Source organism: Telopea speciosissima, chromosome 6, assembly GCF_018873765.1.
Source record: "Telopea speciosissima isolate NSW1024214 ecotype Mountain lineage chromosome 6, Tspe_v1, whole genome shotgun sequence".
Lineage (NCBI taxonomy): Eukaryota > Viridiplantae > Streptophyta > Magnoliopsida > Proteales > Proteaceae > Telopea > Telopea speciosissima.
The window spans coordinates 32,119,327-32,140,955 of record NC_057921.1 but is presented as its reverse complement, the minus strand read 5'-3'; the positions used below and the strand labels follow the sequence as shown (position 1 = coordinate 32,140,955).

The following is a 21,629-nucleotide window of genomic DNA, read 5'->3' as shown; positions in this document are numbered from 1 at the left end:
CACCACAACACCAGTGGAGAACTCGATTCATCACTTGGTCTCCCCCATCTGATCCGTATCTCAAATTTAATGTTGATGGCACCAGTTGAGGTAATCCGGGTCTTACAGGTATTGAAGGTGTTTGTAGATCCTCTTATTCTTTCATTGGTTGCTTCTCAATTGGCATCGTTCAGAATTACGTGCTAGTGGCAGAGGCGCTCGCCATTAGACAAGCTTTGTCAACTGCCATTACTTGGAGAGTTTCCCATCTCATCATCGAAAGTGATAATTTACTGATGATTGAAATCCTTTCCGGCAAGATCATCTCCATCCCTTGGAGGATTGATCTCATAATCCGTGATTGCTGGAACCTCCTTCACTAGTTCGAAGATGTTAAATTCAATCACACTTTGCGAGAAGGCAATATCACGACCAATGTCCTTGCCACCTCTGCGGCGTCTTCACAACTCTCTTCTATTTGGCTCTCACATCCACTCTCTTGTATTTTTCTCCCTTTGTTTGTTGACTCTTCAGGAACATTGTTCCTTTGTTAATAAAATAGTTTATCAACAAAAAAAAAAAAACAAAGACTGACTGTGTGGATTTGGTGTGATGATTGGAGCAACAATCTTGCGATGGCTGTGGGAAGTACTTACTATTTTGTGTTCAAACCATCGAGTCTTTATTTTTAAGAAGGATAGATCCTTCATAATTGTGGCTCATGTTTTGCTAACTCTACTCGGTGTACTAAGATGAAAACTCATGTAATTAGATGTACCTTCGTTTTAATCTAATCTATAATTATTTTTTCTTTGCAAAACAAAAAAAAAAAAAAAAAAAGATCTGTCAAGCATTGAGCATACAAAATAGGTGCTGCCCCGATAGTTGGGCTACTTGACACACATCCCAACGCATGTTTAGGGATGTGTGCCAACCAGCTCAACCATCGTATACTCATTGTGCACTCATTGGACAGAGCCGAATCCCATGAATAATAGTTTATTTCGTGTACATGCAGATCATCCGGGCTGGGCTCAAGTTTTCTTTTTAAACTGATTGGAAGTCTATAAAACCCCCCGATTGTGAAGTGTCCTGCTTCCCTCTTTTTCTTTTTTTTACGCATATCCCTTACAGATTTGGTCCCAATTTCGAAATGAAGGTCGTTGAGATTTGAGATTTGAGATATGGGTACTGTGAAAGAACTGCTGGATCAACTCGACAAGGACTCCTTCGTCTCTCTCCTCTCGAAGCTCATCAGAGAATCAAAACATGTTCAGAACAACCCACCAGAGTTGATTCCAGAAGAAGACAGAGTAGCCAGGCACGTCTTGGACGCTCTCCTCCCTTACAGCACCACCACTGGTGGAGGACCCTTGATTGTGAACCATGTCACATATGTTCAGGGCAGAGGAAACGTTATTGTCGAGTACCCTGGAACTGTTCCAGGCAAGATCATGTCCTTCGTTGGCTGTCACATGGATGTCGTCACTGCTAACCCTGATGAATGGGTACATTATCTTCTCTTGCTTCATCTTTACTGCAATGATTTCCTCTGGGTTTTAGTTTTATCCACTACATCATCACCATTTTTTCTTATTTTGAAAGTTCCCATTTCAGTTTCTACGCCAATTCATGCTTAATTTGCATTTGCAGCTCTGTTTTGTCATATTTGTGATTGCATATTTTGAGTTAGAAAGAGATCAAGATGTTTTTCATTTTCTCCCGATTGGGGTTTAGAAATGAAGTGTTTTAGAATTAAATCAGAGAATCCAATTACTTTCAGTTGACAGATTGGATTTTTTATTGGTGTCAAAATATGATTCTGTTTAAGGATTTTGATCCTTTCTCTTTGAGTATTGATGGAGATAGGCTTCGCGGCCGTGGAACAACTGATTGTTTGGGTCATGTAGCTTTGGTGACTGAACTAATGCGGAGGCTGGGGGAGACGAAACCTAAATTGAAGACAACCGTGGTTGCAGTATTTATAGCGAATGAAGAAAATTCATCAATTTTGGGGGTTGGTGTGGATGAGCTTGTGAAACATGGGTTGCTTAATAAGCTCAAAGAAGGCCCTCTGTGAGTTATTCACATTCCCGTTTTTTGGAAAAACAAAATTTGTATCATGGAAAACTCCTATTTCACTAATTTCAAAGTATAAAGTTTGCTGAATTAACTTTCATTTGTGGGTGTTTCTGGTTTACATAGGTATTGGATTGACACTGCCGACAAACAACCTTGCATTGGCACTGGTGGTTTGATAGCTTGGAGACTTGGGACGACTGGAAAGCTTTTCCATAGTGGTCTAGCTCACAAGGTACCCTTACTAAATTTCTTTATTGATAAGAAATAGTAGGTACTGATACAACATCAGAAAAGGAAAAGGTGACTAAAAGACCTGCAAATCATAACAGACAGAAGATAAACTGAAAGAGTCTACAGTAAAGGCTTTTCCAAAGAGCAAAAGGGTCTAACCAAACCTGCTTGGTCTATCACCAGTTACCAACATTTTCCTTTTTTTTTTTTTTTTTTTGGTTTTTCTCCTCCTCTCCTTATCGGGTAAGTATAAACTTATTTACACAAAAGTGCCAGGATGGAGTTCTTTTATCCTATAATGTCATCACTTGAGATGTGCTTGATAAATGCAGGGCCTATATGAGTCCAATTTACAGTCCTAACTTGTAATCATGTACTGTCGTTGGAGTTGCTTTCCTTCAGATAAAGTATGGCTACCAGTGTCCTGACAGAACTAGTAGGGAAATTGTTGTTGAGTTAGTTTGATGATTAGAAGCCATTGCTTGGAATTTTTTTGTACCAGATAAGAAAAACCTATTTCTTGGAATTGTAGTACCAAAAATGAAGATGGAAAAGTTAGCCAATTTCTTGGAAAAATGGCCTTTTAGTAATCAATGAAGAAAAAGGAAAAGAAACAATTTTTTTTTTTTGGAATTTGGTGCAATCTGATTTGGCATACCTTTTATTGCTTGGCTTATTTGAAATTGTTCCAGGAGTTTCCATAGTTGACAGAACTGCTTTAGACTTTGTTTTCCTTTGTTACCTTGTTAAGTGAAGAAAAGGGAACTGAGTTTGATGCTTAAAAGTTTATAAAAAGTGCTCTCTTTTCCCATTTTTTTGGAGCATGTTATGGATATTTATACTTTTGTATGAACAAGATTTGATAGAAATTAATTCAGTGCATGGGCTGGTTCGTCCATGCATGGGCTAGTTTTATCTAAAGATAAAAAAGTTAAAAGCATTAGAATGCTTTTCACCTATGTTAAATCCCTCCACTAACTTCTTATCAAAAGTTAAATAAATAAAATAATGCTAGTTGTACATAGATTTCAGTGATCCAGGTTCAGTAGACCTTTACGCCACTCCATCCCCATAAGACTATCATTTTAGGGCCAAGGTTTCCTAAATGGTCTGTTGAAGATTATCTAAATGACCCAAAGATGCCATGTGGCAGAATGATGGGGCCCAAATTTTGTGGACAGGTAGATCCCAAGCTCCCCTGCCAACTTGTGAAGTTTCGGCCCAAAAAGAGTTCACCATGTGGCAAAATAATGAAAATATAGAGACTACGGAAGGGTGCATGGGCGTACACGGACGGCTGAAAAATACAAGGATGCGTGGACATTCATGGGAGAGTATTTGATTAAATTTGAGTCTATGATTTGACATGTGGCTAATCCATAAGGTGTACTACTAATCCAATGGACAGTTGGCCAAAGTCAACTGTCCACATGGCTCAAAGTGATGCACCATTCGGATAAGCTTATCTGAACTGGGATTGGGCTCCTCTCCAGCTAGCACCCTGCCCAATGAGTGCCCAGTGAGGCGTCCAACAGCTGGGCTGCTGGGCGTGTGCCGGGATCTGTCCCTGTGTGGGCTCTGGCACGCATTCCAGCACGCCCAGCAGCCCAGCCATTGGATGCCTCACTTGGCACTCCCTGGGCGCTGGACTCACAGGAAAGGAGCCGGATCCTCTGAACTGTGCCATTAAAACGGACTTTTTCCATTCTCTATTCTAGCACAGATTTCTATTTACTGTGAAAAGTTAGGAGCACTCTCTCTCAGAGTTGGGGGGCCGATTTGGCGGGTTTGCACCATTCATTGGGTCTATAAAACAATGCATGGGTTCCAGGGGTTAAGGCTGTTTTTTATTTCTTAAAAATAAAGAGACCTTCCACATTGCCTCTTCATGGGAGTGGAGTGAGGTACTTACAGCAGTTAAAGTGGAATTGAAGTAAATACCTGTGAGGGAAATATATAAATTCTTAGACATCTAAACTGGAAATTAAACACAAAGTATGTTGTTTCTCAAATTTCTTTGTTAATAACTAAATATTTCCTGTTATGTAGGCTATTAATCCTTTGGAATTATCCATGGAAGCACTTAAAGAGATTCAGATGCGATTCTACAGAGATTTCCCTCCCCATCCTAAGGAACAGGTCTATAAGTTTGCAACCCCATCAACAATGAAATCAACTCAGTGGAGCTGTAAGTTATCTTCTATTTACACTAACTTGTGCATGCTAGCATCATGTAGCCATTATTGACAAATAACAGCCACCCCAAAAAAAAAGTATTGTTGGTAAGAAGAGAATAGAATTATTATAAGCCATTTATACTACCATCATTATTCTTTATTTGATGTATCCCAGATCCAGGAGGTGGAATCAGTCAGATCCCCTATGAGTGTACAGTCGCAGGAGACGTCAGGTTTATCTTCTTCCTGTAGATAAGATTAATTTTTAATGCCACCAACGAAATTTTCAGAACTAACTTCATGCCCTTGGTGTTGCAGGTTAACTCCTTTCTACAGGTAAGTGCACTACCTGTTCTTCCCCCCCCCCCTTGTGAGGACCAGAGAGAGAGAGAGAGAGAGAGAGAGGACTCTGATTTGTTTTTTGTCCGGTATTCCTTTCCAGTGCAACAGACGCAAGGAAGAAGTTGCAGGAATATGTAGATGATATCAATGCCAACATGGAGAAGCTAGACACACGAGGTCCAGTTTCAAAATATGTCCTCCCAGAAGAAAATCTTAGGGGAAGGTGTGTTTGCCTGCGTTCTTTGCATTATCTTAAGCTGCTTATCTAATCTTGAAATTAGGCAGCATTTCATTTTCAGAATGCATCTGGATTTTAAACAGTATGACTGGTGGGTGCATATTGTTGTTAATCTGTCTCTGCTTTTCTTTTTTCTTTTTACTTTAATATTTTAAGAATATATTTTGGATTTCTGCAGTCTTACAATCAGTTTTGATGATGAAATAATGTCTGGAGTTGCTTGTGATCTTGATTCTCGTGGCTTCCATGTGTTGTGTAAAGCAACTGAAGAAGTGGTTGGCTATGTAAAACCTTACTCGATCACTGGGAGTTTGCCTCTAATTCGAGAATTGCAGGTTTGGCTTTGATCTTTTCCTATGTAAGATACCTTCTGGACATCTCATCATTTAAATTGATTAACCCTTGTTTCCGAATGACAGGATGAAGGTTTTGATGTTCAGACTGCAGGATATGGTATGGTGTTCTTACTGTTTTATTCTGAGATATGGAATCTGGATTTTTCTTTGCTAAATTACTAAATAAATATGGAAAAAGTGAAAGTTTAGAGGCTACAACACTACTATGCTAGACAGATCTAGATCTACCACCAAAAATGGAACTTTGAATAAATATTGGAAGAATCTCAGGAGTTATATTTTGGGCTAAATGTCAGCAAAGAAATATATTAGAATAGTTTAAAGATGTACAGGATTAATGTCCGCCTTGTCTGGGCATTCCCAGATGGGAAAAAAATAATACAAATTTGACTTGTAACCCCCACTTTCGGTATTGCCATCAGCAGATAACAAGACAAATAAAAAAGAGAAATCATTGACTTGAGGATCCACCTTCGGCATGGCCATCAGCAGAACCTTCAAGACAGAAAAGATAGATCAGGATACTTCCCAGACGACAATAAAAAACCATGGTTTAAAATCTCACGAAATTTCGGCGATATATCGCCAAATTTCGTATATCTCGACATGTCCGAGATACGAAACCAATCCGAAACCAAAAAATACAATATTTCGTTGATATATCGTGAGATATCGACGATATATCGTGGATCTCACGATATATCGCGAGATATTGAAAAAGTGACAAATAGTGTCACGTGAGGGGCCATTTTATACCATATTTCGCAGGTCTTGGTCGATATTTCGACCGAGAGCTGCTGAAACTCTATTTTTCTCTCTTCTGCCTCATTTTTTGCTCTTCTTCCTCCCTTCCAAGCCTCATCCAAGCATTGTTGAAGCTCCTTGTCGCCGGGAAGACGTCGGAGGGTCATCTAAGCTCATCATCCAAGCCTATTTTCATTATTTAAGGTAAATTCTATTTTTCTAAAACTATTTTTTTAAAAAATACTTTGTACAAATGTTGTTGGATGTTGATGATATTAATATATGTTAGACACAGGAGGCCGATCTACAGCCTCACGGTGTCGAAATTTTTTTCCCATATGTATTTTTTTTTTTATTTTCTGGTTTTAAAAATTCATTTTTCTACAATTAAAATAGGAAATAATTAGGGGTAATATGACTTAGATGGTAATGAATTAAATATATGTTAGACACCAATGGCCGATCTACGGCTTCACAGTGTCGGATTTATTTTTCTGCTCTTAAATAATTATTTTAATTTTCGAAAATTAAGAAAAATATATAAAAAATTAAAAAAACAGAAATAAATAAGGAAAAATATGAGTTTTAAGTTTAAAAAATAATGAAAAAATATGAAAGTTATTTCTATATGTTTTGAAATGCATTACATGTATATTATGTTTACTAATTTTTGGTTTTGTTGTGTTAGGTCAATATTTATATTAACATTATATATAAAAAATTGGTTTTAATTATGTGAAAAATATAAGGGTTAGGGGAAAAATATTAAATAACTATACAAGTGTATTAGTAATCTAAAAGTGTCAATTGAAGTGCATCTACATTAAGTTTTTTAATTATTTGTGTTACCTATATTGCAGTAAACAAGTATCATTATGGCGGATCGTGATAGACAACGTGCGAAGGGCAAACAAAAGGTGGGGGAAGTAGTCAACAAAGGGGGCGGAGGGAACAAAGAGAACAGAGGGAACAAGAGAGACGGCCCGACCCGACCCGACCCGGCGTAGGGTGACATTGCGTGGTTACATGGTACTCCCATTGATGGGGATAAGAGAAAATCTATATGTAACTATTGTCACATGCAATTTATGGGAGGTGGGTCCAGTAGACTTAAACAACATCTGACTGGAGGATCTAAAGATGTTGTAGGTTGTCATATGGTCCCTATTGAAGTAGCCAGGGAGATTGGTGATAGTTTGAGGGGAAAGAAGAAGAGGAAGGCTGACAAGCAAAGGATAAGAGAACAACTTGAGGATACAGTGAGGAGTTCGATGGGAGGAGGAAGACGATACAATGATGACTCCTCCTCCTCCTCCTCCTCCTCTGATGACATTGCAGTACCTGATGACATACAAACAGCAGAGGAGGCTAGGGATATTAGGCGGACTGTTTCAAGGAGTAGAGTAAGTTTTCAAGATGATCAGCAGAGACAAAGAGTAGGAGGTAGTGGAGGAGCAGGCAGTTCTGGAGGTCCTAGAACTTTGAATCCTTTTAAAATATCACAAAGTGTGAGGGCAGCCCCAACACCTCTACTAGTACCAGTACCACCATCAACATCTGATCCTAAATTGCATAAGAAGAAAGGAAGCAGTCAACCCAGAATCAAAGGAGTATGGAAGGGGATGAAGGGATTGGTTAAAGAATCAATAGCTAAGTGGATGCTATACCATACCATCCCAGCAAACACTGTAAAAGGCCCCCATTATGATACCATGATAGATACCATTGCAGAGGCTGGCCCAGGATTCAAGGGCCCCACCCCATATGAGGTAATGAATGTTTATCTACCTCAACAAAAGAGTGAAATTGATGAGTACATTAGTGAGATGAGGAATATGTGGGAGACATATGGGGTGATTATAATGGCAGATGGATGGACTGGGCCTACAAGAAAGTCCATCAATTTCATGGTTTATTGTGATGGGAGGACAGTGTTCCTCAAATCTGTGGATGCATCCAAAGAGATAAAGGATGCAAAATATATTTACAGATTGTTAAAGGAAGTAGTGGAAAAAGATGTGGGTATTGAGAATGTTGTCAAGATTTTAACGGACAATGGAAGTAACTTCAAGCTGGCCGGTGAGAAGATGATGAACAATAGTAAGTACCGGCTTTTCTGGACTCCTTGTGCAGCCCATTGCATTGACTTAATGCTAAAAGATATGGGAAAGTTAAAGTTGGTGAAGACTGTGGTTGAAAGTGCAAGACAAGTCACCAACTTTGTATACAACCACTCCTATGCACTCAATCTATTGAGGGAAAAATGTGGGGGTGACTTGGTTAGGCCTGGCATCACAAGATTTGCCACCAACTACATTGCCCTCAAAAGCATTGAGACAAAGAAGGCCGGGCTGAGAAACATGTTTGCTTTTGAGGAGTGGTTTGAATGGAAGGGTTCCAAGACTGCAAATGGGAGGGAAGCACAAGCAACGATGTCATCTGAGGACTTCGGACCAAACTAAGCAAAGTGGTGAAAGTTTTGGAGCCGATGGTTAAAGTTCTACATGTTCGCGACTCCGCTCTGAAGGGCCCAACCATGCCAGATCCTATATCTTTGCAATAGACTTAATGAAAAATAGTGTCTATAGTGTGGCTCCTCGCGATGTGAAACACTTCTTAGATATCATAAATGCTCATTGAGAGAATCAACTTATGCATCCATGCGTAAAAGGTGAGTAAATTTGTTTTATGTTTACTAATTCATAGTATTATTATTTACTAATTACCTATGCATTTGACAATACCTCTATTCTATATGTCATATTTCAGCATACTACTTGAACCCTAAGTATCAATATAACAATAGGCTTGGGTTGGAAACTCGACTTATTGATCTTTGTGAAACAAGTAGTGAAGAAGTTGGAACCGGATGGTGCGCTAAAGCAATTTGCAACAATGAGGTGAGTTCATTTGGAAACTCAACTTATTGATGCTTTCAAATAAGTAGTGAAGAAGTACTTACTAATTTTCCACATGGGTGTAGATCGAGGTATTTAGGGATGCATTGGGAAGTTTTGGAGCGAGGCTGCGATGAAGGAGCACGTGGTGATCTTTGGTAATTCTTTTAAGTTTTAAATTACATATGTATTGAAATTTGAAAGTTGAAACAACATTTGACACATGTCTTTTTTGTTGTAAACTTGTAATGCAGCTGAATGGTGGGTGTTGTATGGGGAATCAGCTGAAAACTTAAGAAGAATAGCAATTAAAGTCCTTGCCCAAACATGTTCTGCATTTGATTGTGAGAGGAACTGGAGTACCTTTGCACTCATCCACTCCAAGAGGCGCAACGTTGGGGTCTCAATGTTTATCGACATGGTGTATGTGCTCTGACTTGAGGCTGAAGCTACGCAACATATACGCATGGGATATGAGGGATAGAGGGCACCATTGATCTAGGCGACATCTTTCAGTTGACTCGGCGATGAGGACCCTATTGTGGATTGGGTGAGGGATAGAGGTGAGCCGGTGTTGGATGAGGAGGGAGGTAGGCCCGACCCCATGATAACCGAGATTGGTGCGATGTGGGCGAGTATATGGCGATGAGGGTCGGATACATGCGAGGAAGCCTCGCCCATACCATTCCAGCCCATTGGTAGCAATGTTGCGATGATGAAGACTGGTCTAAGTCCTCAAATGATGATGATGGTGATGCTGGTGGTGGTGATGGTGATGCTGGTGGTGGTAATGCTGGTGGTGGTGATGTTGGTGGTGGTGATGTTGGTGAAGAATTTGACGGCATGCGAGAGCGTTATGTGGTAGGCCAGGAGGCCCAGGATACGGCACCTGTAGAGCTACTCCGATTCACTGGAGAGACACAGTTTGATCATGCCACACAAGATACGGACCACGGAGCACGTGCCCCCGCACCCCCACCCTCAAGAGGCCCCCTACGTACATACAACAGGAAGCGTAGGGGTCGACAAACCGATTGCAACTTGATCACATGGACATTGATAACCTATCTAGCTCTGTTGGTGGTTTGAGTATGGGTGATAGGGAGGGAGGACCGACTGGACATTGGCGTGCCCCATTTTTTGACGCACATACCACTCCATTGGTATCGGATTATGGTGCATCACAACCTTACGGTGGATATGGATATGGATCATCATCATATGGGCGATTTAGTGGGGTAGGGGACTATGACTACGTCCGTCCAGATCCGGGACATCTTTGGATCATCTTTTGTAGATAACATCTTTGCATACCCTAGCGACCTAGCTACCAACCTCACCAGCCATACATGCAACCAATGCCATCGCCTCTTGCGCCGGCGCCAACATCATATCACAGTGGATCATCTTCTTCACGGACTGGATCGATTGGTAACCCTAGCTTATATCCTAGGATAGGTTACCTACAGTATGTTGATGATTCCATTTACGTGACACTTGTGGATGACTACACTCGTTTCTTCTCCGATTCTATACCGTGGTCCACATATGTCCTTCAAACAGAGAGCAGTGGACGTCGACTCCAGCGATGCATGAGTGGGATTGATCCAGGGAGGCACAACAACTACTATTAGTAGTTTAGCACTTGTAATTTGTAACTTAAGTTGTGATTTCATTGATCTATGAACTTGTGAGTTGTGACTTGCGAGTCTTGTGACTTTGACACTTAGTGTATTACCTTTAAGGCTTTAAGCATTTGAGCTATTGAGTTTTGAGTTATTGAATATTATGGAGTTTATGAGAATCATGGTACTCATCAATGAGTATTGGCTTTAACTTGATATGTTATGAAGTTAAATACTATTATTAAATATTAACTGCCTAATCTATGACTCTATGTGTATTTAACTATTTATACATTAGGGTCGGCGACCGTATGTCAATCAAGGGTGCAAGCCCAAAACACCAATTTGAATTCATATTTTTGCAAATTTTATGGTTTAAATGTGTTTATTAAGCTTAAATAAGGCTGTCCATGAAGTTTCAGGCCTAGATATGGCCAAATACCCTCCGAGATGGACCCCCGAAATATTGCAGAAAAAATGCAATATTTCGGTCATATTTCGCGATATTTCGGGTATCTCGGATATCTCGGTAGGCCCGAGATACCGAGATATCGCGAAATATTAAACCTTGTCAAAAACTCACCATCCAAATCTGAATCTTTGCCTTTCCATGGAGTCCTAAATGATATCATGGCTGTGGTCAGATCGTTTAATAAAAGCTAAGGGTGAAAAAGGTTCATTAAATATTTAAGGGTGAGGGTGAGATCAACTAATTATTGTCAGCGAGAGAAGAATTGAACCATTTAAGTTAGATGTGGTTGTTCAGTTATCATCCTTTTATATTCATAGTTATCAGTGTCTGGGTGAACAAAGGTGTTGGAAGGGACCTGGACTCAAGGTGACACCAACAAGACACCCAAGGTGACCAAAACGCCCGCCTGGGCGACCAAAGCGACACTAGTTGTCAAGGCATCTGGATGCCAAGGTGGCCACCTAGGCGACGCCTTGACAACTATGTTTATATGATACCCTAGTGCTAACGTATAAGCACATTGAGGAGGAAGATTAAGGATGAGGAAAGAATTGTCCAAGAGATTGTCAGGTCGAGATCAAGGAAACATGAAGGGATAAAATCACTTCAATAGGTTTTATGACAGATACTCGTTGCTGCAAAGGAAGATTGCAAATGGGCTGACCTGGCCAAGAACCAAGTTGATCCATTAATCCATTATATAGGCATTCTTTCCAAGGAAATAAGTGGATCACTACCTAAAACGCATTGGTGAGCCTAGCTGATTTACAGCCATTGCTGCAATGTGGTTATTGACTTGGTTCATATCCAATGTGGCAGGAGTAGGTGCTACTTCCAGTTGGATTCGTCTAACTTTCAAGTGCATTTGAGCTTGAGAAAGGCATTAACTGAGCAATGAAAGTGTATCTTCATTGCTGTCCAACAGAGAAGAATAGTTTGATCACCTGCAGTTCGAAACAAAACTGTAACTTGCTTACCTGAATGAGGCTACATTTGAAGCCCATTTAGTATTGCACCCCCTTATACCCAATATCTTCCACAAACTCCCTGGACATGGTGATGCAGTACAATGGCTCCAATCAAATCTTCCAAACTAGCTCTTTAGTTTTTAGTAGGTGCCAATGGAGCATGATAGTTGTGGGGAGGAGAAGGGATGTTGTGGTGACAGTGGTCAACATGCTCGAGGCAGGCCAAGCCAGCAAGGTAATGACCCTGGAAAGCTGGCTAACCCATGAAAGCCAATCACTAATTCTAGCGCGTGGACACTTATGCCTCCACATGGCAGAGCATGACAACCTGGTTGTTGAAAGAAGGAAAGTCGGCTGTTGGTAAAATTGAGATATTGAATTCAAGTTTCTACTTGCTTTTATTTACTGGTTAGTTTATGATTTCTTGTTTGAAGTTCTATTAGTTATTTAAGAGAGTCAATTGGTCAGTTGTCCTAAAATAGGTTCATTAAATTGGGAAATATATTTTTCTTTCGCTTATTTTTCTTTAGGCATTTTTTTTGGGGCGAGAGTTAAAATTTCTTTTGTTAGCTTGGTTTGGGTCAATCCTACGATTACATTTATAACGAATGACTATTATGTATTTTTCAACAATCCTAAGATTAGTGAATTTTTATGTGCTTCATGGATCACATGTATATAACAAATGACAATTTAAGATGAGTGAATTTTTATGTGCTTTATGGATCACTTGTATATAACGAATGACAATTTAAGGTGGGTTTTATGAAGAAAAAAGGTAAATGCCTTTTACACAGCCCCACTTAGAGAGGTTTCTCTAAATTGTCCTCCATTCTTGACCTGCATGGAAGGCTGATCAGGATGATTCAACCATTGGATAGATAAGCACATTGTGTGTAGTCTACTGTCAAGTTTCATGGCTTTTCTCAACCATGTGACCCACTGATCTCTTACTGTCAAATTAGTAGAGGGGCTCATGTGGAAATTCAAACCAATGGATGGATAGAGAAAACTGTAGATTGTCCATCTGTTAAGTTTTGAAGCCAAAAATTAATCATGTGCCCAATAGTTATTAGATTGTTGTTGCCTACCCATCGCAATCTTGGCAGAGATTGACCAGTTGATATACTTTTAGGTTGAAACTCGTCACATAACTCAAAGGTGTTGTGGACAATATGGCCACTAATTTTGATATCCAAATAACTAGCCACATCATGGATTTTTAGGGCCATCTAGAAAAGTGTCTTCAAGTGGGCTGTATAGGAAACAGATCCCTGTATAAAAATTATCCACTTACTGGGAATTGGATCCCTGAAAATTTATTTAACTATTAACTGTCTGCTGCATCCGAGGGCTAATTTATTGGAATGTGAATTGCTTCAAAACTATTTAATTAGTGAGTTATAGTATGCTGCATTCAAACTTTTGAGGGCTGATTTTGCTTTTGTATTGATACTTACAGAATCATGTTTGTTAAAGTGTGTCGAGAATTAGGGATGGAGATATCTCGATTAGGATATTCTAATATCCTAATTGAGATTCCTCTCTAACTAACTCCTAGTTCTATTACGTTTAGTCTACTTTATTTCTGTTTTATATTTATGAATCCTTGGAATCCTCTTTGTAATCTGAATATTTGAATATATAAATAAGATAATTAAGGTTGGGGGGGGGGGGGACTGTGTGCTTGATTCTCACCAACATTCGCCTTTGCTCCTCTCCATCTCTTCTCTTCTCACTCTCGATTCTGGTATTCTAGTGCTATAATCTGCTACATGGTATCAGAGCACAACCATTAGGTTGTTGTCTCCTGCAATTCTGGTTTGAGAGTCCTCTCAAGTTTAATTTTCTTCAAGGGGTGCAGCATCCTCTGCTGCATATTGCTATCAATTAATCCTGGATAGAGTTATTAATTGAAAACTAAGGGTTTACTATTACTACTGCTTACCTGAAGTACAAGAGCGATTGGGGATTTTCAACTTGAAGCTGCTTATACGACATTACTTCTATTCTTAACTCTGATCCAGTCAGTGGATTGATTCTACACTTGAAGATTGCAGATTCAACATAATTTGCAAACAATTTTACCTTCTATCACCTACGGTTTCCTATTAAGGGATTAATATTAGGTGATCTGTCTCCAACTATTCAAATATCTAGTTTCCTCCTTCAGGTACAACCTTCGATTCCTATTTTCCACTGATATTTGGTTGAGTGTGGGTTTTTCAAAACCTAACTCTGCCGATTGATTTGCTGCCATTAAATTTGGGGTTTTAAACCCTACCCTTGCCATAACTGCTGCTACCGGTTTGTTTTCTGCTACTGTTTTTGGGTTTTCAAACCCTCCAATTACTATTATTGCTGGAAGTTTTGGGTTTTGAAACCCTATCCCTGCCGATGGCCTTATTATTACTGTTTTTGGGTTATTTAACCCTAATCTGGGTTCTTTCAAGAAGCCGACACTGCGGCTGCTACTGCTTCCGGTTGTGATACTGCTGCTGTTACTGTTTTTGGGTTCTTTGTTACCGTAATCTGGTCTATTCAAGAACCAATTGCATTATTACTGCTGCTGCTTCTGAGAATTGTTCAGCTATCATTGTGACTGACCCTAAACTACCATCGGACAATGTCCAAGTTCAGATTACTACTATAAAACTCTCCGGAGTTTCCAACTATCTTTTATGGGCCCAGGCTGTGCATGCATATATTCATGCCAAAGGAAAAATAAAATACAATACTGACGATCCTCCTACTTCTGATCCAAAGGACCTTGTTTCAGTTACAGCTCATGATGAGTGGATGGATGCGTGAGAACTCTATTATTAAAATATGGCTGTGGAACAATATTGAGCCTCCTATTGCATCCAATGTATTGTTTCATACTCTTGCCAAAGATGTCTGGAATGATTTGTGTAAAAGTTTTTCTCAAGAAAGGAATATCTCCTACATGTATGATCTCTATGAAAAGATTTTTACTTTCTAATAGGGGGATAAATCCTTGAGTGAATACTTTGCTAGTTATAAGTACATGGTTGAAGAACCCCAGATACATCAGCCCCTCACTACCAATTTGGATCAGTTAAAACAACGGGCTGAGTTCCATGTTGCTAAATTTTTGGCTGGATTGCACCCTAATTATCAATCTATGAAAGGTCAACTACTCATTGGGGAGAAAGTTCCCTCTCTTAATGAAGTGTTTTCCCGTATCAATCGACTAGCCACTCCATCTAAACCTGATACTACTACCAAAGAAAATTCTGCCTTTGTTGCTAATCATGGTTGCGGACGTGGTCTTGGCCAATCCAGGGGTCGTGGCCGTGGCACTGGTGGAAGGGGTACCAGTTCCCAATCTTTTGATAAATCTTCCCGCCAATGCTTTTATTGTGGCAAACAAAATCATACTGTAGATACTTGGGCTAAACATGGCAAGTTCGACTGGGCAAATGAATTGGCCAATATAGCCATGACTGACAACCATTTTGAGAAACCTACCAGTGATATGAATCAGAGTTCCACATCAAGTAATTTCATCCAGCGTGTCACGTGATGATTACAATCAGCTGGTCAAATGTCTTCAAGAACTTGAAGTTGCTCTGCCTCCACTTCCATCGCCACTTTAGCATATCAAGGTCACTCGGTATTTTATCCTTCTTCTACATCTTGGCTTATTGATTTTGGTGCTTCATGTCATATTAATGGTAAGTCTAGTTTGTTTTCTTCTCTAAATCAAGTTCAAACTTCCTCTTAATGTTGTCCTTGCTGATGGGTCCTCTACTAAGGTCATTGGTCATGGAACTGTTGCCCCAACTTCTTCCTTGACCTTTTCTCCTGTACTTCATGTTCCTAAATTATCTTTAAGTCTTTTATTTGTCAGTTAACTTACTAAATTTCTTAATTGTTCTGTGGCCTTCTATCATTCATAGTGTGTGTTCAGACAAGGAAGACGATTACTGGACGGCTTGAGCGTGATGGCCTATATTACTTGGACGGCACATGCCTTCTATTGCAGCTCCATCCACTACTATTACCTTCTACCATGCAATGGCATTTACGCCTTGGTCACCCATCTCTCCCTAAATTACAGTTGATGATTCCTAGTTGCAAGTCCATCTCTCGTCTTGAATGTGAAGCTTGTGAATTGGGCAAACATCACTGTGCCTCTTTTCCTGTTCATATTATACCTAGAAGTTCTTTATTGTTTTCTTTAGTGCATTATGACATTTGGGGTCCGTGTCGTGTCCGTAATAGGTTAGGCTTTTCTTATTTTGTTAATTTTGTAGACGATTACTCTCGTTCTACTTGGGTTTATTTGTTGAAAGATTGGACTCAGTTTATTACTATATTTAAATTTTTTATGAGGAAATAAAAAATCAGTTTGATAAGCCCATTAAAGTCTTTCGTTCTGACAATGCTCTTGAATACACTCAAACAAAGATTTCTGATTTTTGTCTCACCCATGGTATTGTTCACCAAACTAGTTGTTCGTACACCCCACAACAAAATGGAGTCGCCAAACGTAAAAATAGACACTTACTTCAGGTGGCCCGGTCCATTATGCTCCACATGAATGTACCAAAATGTTTTTGGTGTGATGTTGTCCTTACTGCTTGTTACCATATTAATCGTATGGCATCATCCGTTTTAAATAATAAAATTCCTTTTTCTCTTCTTTACCCAAATCGTCCTTTGTTTACTTCTCCACCACGTGTGTTTGGTTATGTATGCTTTGTTCACATCCTTCACCTTGTCGTTGATAGGCTATCCCCTCGGTCTATTAAGTGTATTTTTCTTGGTTACTCTAGGAACCAGAAAAGATATAAATGTTTTGATCCAATTTCTTAGTGTTGACATTACTTTTTTTGAAAATACTCTTTATTTTACTTCTCCTACACCGTCTATTGTACCCAATGAAGTTCTTTTAGGTCCTCTCATACCTGTGCCCATACCCATCTCTCCACCGGTTAAGGTTTATCAACGTCTCTACCATCTCCCACGTGTTTTACCCTCCACTATCGCTGAGCTGGTCCACATTGACCCTGGTCCATTACCTTCTGCTCCCAGTGTTCCGAAGCTGCCATCCACTACTGCAGACATCGCTCCTCCTGCCCCGCCATCTGATTCTGATGCTGAGGTCTCCCTCGACTTACCAGCCACTGTCTGTAAAGGTACTCGCTCTTGTACTCAAATTTCTCATCAATCATTCATTGTGTATCCCATTGAAAAATATGTATCAATTTCTTATCTTCTACCCCGCTATCACCCACTTGCTTCTGCTTTGTCTACTAACTTTGTCCCTACGACCCACCTTGAGGCTTTATCTCAGCCTGGCTAGAAGGTAGCAATAGACACAGAAATGGATGTATTACACTCTTGCAATACTTGGATTCTAGTTTCACTACCTACTGGGAAGGATCTTGTCAGGTATCGTTGGGTTTATACTATCAAATACAATCCAGATGGTTTTATTTTTTATTATTATAAGGCCCGCCTAGTTGCTAAGGGCTATACTCAAACTTATGGTGTTGATTATTTTGAGGCCTCACCTGTTGCTTGATTGAATTCAGTTTGGTTTCTTATATCTTTGGTCGTCAACTTAGATTGGGCGTTGTATGGGAGTGAGATTTGGTCTGCTAGAGTGTGTGAATGATAATGTTCTCATGTTGGGTTGGGGTAAGGTGGGTATGTCTCCCCGTTGTATTCCTTTTTATTGGTTGATTGATTGTTAATACAGTCCCAGAGAATATGAAAGCTTTTGTGTAGAGTGATCTTCAGGGGGAGGTTTATATGGAGCAACCTCCCGAGTATGTTGCTCAGGGGGAGGATTCTGCCAAAGTATGCCGACTTTGTAAGGCAATTAATGGGTTGAAACAATCTCCAAAAGCATGGTTTGATAAATTCAGCTCCATTGTTACTTAATTTGGTTTCTCATAGTCATGGATTAAAGTATTGGTCCGTATCGTTTTTCGTATCAGCCGATACGTATCGGTATCAGTCGGTATCGATACATTATTGATCGATACGTCTCTTTTTTAAAAAAAAATATATATATATTGTATTTAGTGTATCGATATGTATCGACCGATACGTGTCGATACGACACGATATGGTCGATACACTCAATACGTACTAATATTACCGTTTGTTTGGGTTTTTAAATGTATCAATACATATCAATATGTATCGGTACGTATCGATCGATATGTCTTGATATGTATCGGTACGTATCAATCGATACACATGCCTTTTTTCACATTTTACACCAAACACGAACCTATCGGCCCAACCTTCCACGTCACGAACTAAATCTCAACTTTTTCTTCCTTCGGGTCACGCCACAAAATATGTCGGGTCGAGTCGGATCCACATTGCACTCGAATCCTTGGAATACAAGACATACTCAACACTTGAAGGGAAAAGTAGGTTTTTTTCAAAAAACTTGATCTCTTGCTTCAAATCTTGCATTCTAGTTCTTTTTTTTCCCCCTATGATTCAAGGAGAATAGGTTCAACTAACTATTAGATGCATGCTTTGTATACATTTGCAAAGATTTGAACTCAAATCCACCATTTTTCACCCAAAACCAAAAATGGCTTCCTTAAGAGTTTTCTTTCAACGGTTTTTTTGCAAAGGCCCTTCATATTGGGAAGCTCTTATCCTTCAAGTTTTTGGCATTGCTCATAGACTGATTAGGTAGAAAATTTCTCTGCCTGTGTTTTGGTGCCCTCCCTTCACGACGGTGAAGCTAAGCGTGGATGGAGCTAGCTGGGGTAATCATGGGTGAAGGTGGAAGGGGGGGGGGGGGCATTATTAGGAATCAAGAAGGGCATACCCTGGTGGCTTGTGCTTATAAGTATGGTATTGTTACCAATATTGTGGCGGAAGTCAGGGCTCTGCGAGATAGTCTAAGATTATGTGCGGACATGGGTTTATAGGGCTTCCATGTGAACACAGACTCGGCATCGATGGTACAATTCATTCTAAAGAGATAGTGTAATGTTTGGAAAGCTTGGTATTGGTTCCAGGATATTTTGTCGCTAATTGATTCCCTGAATCCAATCATTGCTTTTACCTTTAAGGAGGGGAACAGAGCAGCTGACCGTCTTGCAAACATGGCTTGTGAGGCAGGCTCAAATACTCTGTTTGGTGATGACTCGGCGTTTCCACTGGACCGTAAGAGGATTGTTAGAGAGGATATAGCGGGTCTTCCTATCTTAAGGAAATAGGTTTCTTTCAGGTATTTGAGTTGTATTGGGGAGTGTTTTAGGTTGTAGTTGTTTTTGTTGAGCATCATCCTCTTTGGGTTGGGGTAAGGTGGGAATGTGCCCCCTTGTACTTTCTGATTCATTGCAATTATTAATAAATTTTAAGGGGCCAGCCCGGGTCCCAGAGAATATTTGAGTTAAAAAAAAAAATTTCTTCCGCTAAAATAACGAGGGAGGGAGAGCGCAGATCTCCTTGGCGTACACCCCTCGTTGATTTAAAAATCCAGTAGGGCCCCCGTTCAAAACAATCGAGAACCAACAATTTTCCATTGTTTTTTGATCAAGTTTATCCATCCCTCTGCAAAGCCGAATCTGGCTAAAACTTAATACAGAAACTCCCATTCCAGCCGATTATACGCCTTAGCCATGTTCAATTTTAGAACCACTTACCACCACTGGATTTCCTATTTATGTCATGCACAACCTCTTGAACTAAGGCAATGTTATCATGAATGCTTCGATCTTAAACAAAACCTGCTTGCTCCTCCGATATAATGGATGGAAGAATAGAAGCCAACCTAGCCGATATAACTTTAGCAATACTTTTATAAGAAAAATTACATAGGCTAATAGGGCAAAAATCAGACATTACCTCAGGGTTTCTTTTTTAGGAATGAGCACCAGGTGAACAGACGTGTAACTCCTAGGCAAGAAACCACCAGCAAAATAATCCTTGACTGCTTCCCACACATCATTGCCAATAATTTCCCAACAATCGGTGGAGAATATCCTGAGAAACCTTCAGAACTAGGAGCACTATCCCTGGACAATTCAAAGACCGCCTTCTTGACGTCCTCCAAAGACGGAGAAATCATCGGAAAAGAATTTTCTACATCTGTAACCAAACGAGGGATCATATGTAACAAGTCTTCATCTGTCTGGATGCTTTGCAAAGAGAATATTTCAGAGAAATATCTAATAGCCTCCGTTGACACTCCTACTTCCCCTGAAATCCAACTACCTTTGCCATCTTTTATTTTTTCCACGCCTTTTTTTTTTGTCCGACGAACATTCACCATGGCATGAAAAAATTTAGTATTTCTTTCCCTCTCTTTGAGCCATCGAATTCTGGATTTTTGCTTCCAGAAAATTTCTTCTTGCAAAAGAATATCCTTAAGAGCATTTCTCGCCTCTGCCAGCACCTCACGAGTCACTTCGTTAGGATTTTGATCAAATTCAGTTTCCTCACTACTCACCCCATCTTCTGCATTCCTGGCATTTTGGTGAATATTACCAAATACTGATTTATTCCAAGAGCGAAGATCGGAACGAAGCAACTTCAATTTTAGGGAAAGAATATAAAGGGGAGGCCCAAAAACTGGTGTAGTCCAACACTGTCTGATAAACTCCATAAAAATAGGATGAAGGAGGCACATTTGTTGAAATTTAAACGTAGAAAATCTTGGAGTAGCATGTAGCGAGCATTCCGTATGAATTGAAGCATGATCAGAGAAAACTCTACCTAGGTGCATGACCTTGCTCAAATCAAAGGTGTTTGTCCATAGTCCATTAAATAAAAATCGATCCAAATGGGCTAAGATTTTACAACCTCCCTCTTGGTTGTTAGACCAAGTAAATGAATTTCCTTCAAAACATCCATATATCAAAGCGACATCATTCACAAACTTACCAAAGTCCTCCAAAGAATTTGAGCAGGCCGGTCTCCCTCTTGCCTTCTCTTCTGGATCCAAAATGGCACTAAAATCTCCCCTTATAGCCTAAGGCAATGAAATAGAACTGGCTTCCTCCCGCAGCTTAACCCAAAGGTCCCTACGCTCACCGGCCGTGCACAACGTATGAACAAAGGTAAGAACAATTTTTGTTGAAGAGTCAGTGAGGCACTCCAAAGAAATAACCTGCACGTGTTCTTGGACCAAAATAACTTTGATCTCTCTTCTCCAGAACATCCAAATTCTATCTCCCTTGGATTCAACATTAAAGCAAACAGCATCCATCCCAATTTTCTTCATGATGCGCACCACATTCGTGAATTGGATTTTTGGCTCTGCTACTACTACATATCCACTTGAGAGGATTTAAAAATAGATTCCATGCGCCTAATAGAAGGCTTATTTCCCAATCCACGAATATTCTAAAAAAGAACAATCATCAAAACTATCGAGTAGTGGAACGGATGGGGCCCATAGACCTAGTAAACATCCTTTGCACCAAGCTTTCTTGAGCACCGAATGCCTAGCCTTTTTACTAGGCTTAGAAATTGTAGGAGGGAGATGATTACTCTCAAAGCATTGATTC

General features: G+C 39.9%; 2 protein-coding genes across 2 annotated transcripts; one reads left to right on the top strand and one right to left on the bottom strand.

The window, feature by feature from the left end:
• The first annotated feature begins 1,125 nt into the window (after positions 1-1,125).
• LOC122666273 (acetylornithine deacetylase-like) lies at positions 1,126-5,625 on the top strand. The gene is made up of 9 exons (XM_043862445.1): positions 1,126-1,487; positions 1,811-2,055; positions 2,185-2,293; positions 4,342-4,480; positions 4,645-4,702; positions 4,788-4,805; positions 4,912-5,034; positions 5,228-5,384; positions 5,469-5,625. Exons 1-9 carry the CDS (start codon positions 1,164-1,166, stop codon positions 5,565-5,567), a joined length of 1,272 nt encoding a protein of 423 aa, XP_043718380.1. The 5' UTR covers positions 1,126-1,163; the 3' UTR covers positions 5,568-5,625.
• A 14,341-nt stretch (positions 5,626-19,966) lies between these two features.
• Positions 19,967-20,725, bottom strand: LOC122665626. Its single transcript, XM_043861778.1, has one exon. It carries the CDS (start codon positions 20,723-20,725, stop codon positions 19,967-19,969), a length of 759 nt encoding a protein of 252 aa, XP_043717713.1.
• Between the last annotated feature and the right edge of the window lie 904 nt (positions 20,726-21,629).

Coding starts and splice junctions, on each gene's coding strand:
- LOC122666273 (XM_043862445.1), top strand. CDS start 1,164: ATGGGTACTGTGAAAGAACTGCTGGATCAACTCGACAAGGACTCCTTC. Junction 1,488..1,810: donor CTGCTAACCCTGATGAATGG/GTACATTATCTT, acceptor ATTCTGTTTAAG/GATTTTGATCCTTTCTCTTT. Junction 5,385..5,468: donor CTCTAATTCGAGAATTGCAG/GTTTGGCTTTGA, acceptor TCCGAATGACAG/GATGAAGGTTTTGATGTTCA.
- LOC122665626 (XM_043861778.1), bottom strand. CDS start 20,725: ATGGAGTTTATCAGACAGTGTTGGACTACACCAGTTTTTGGGCCTCCC.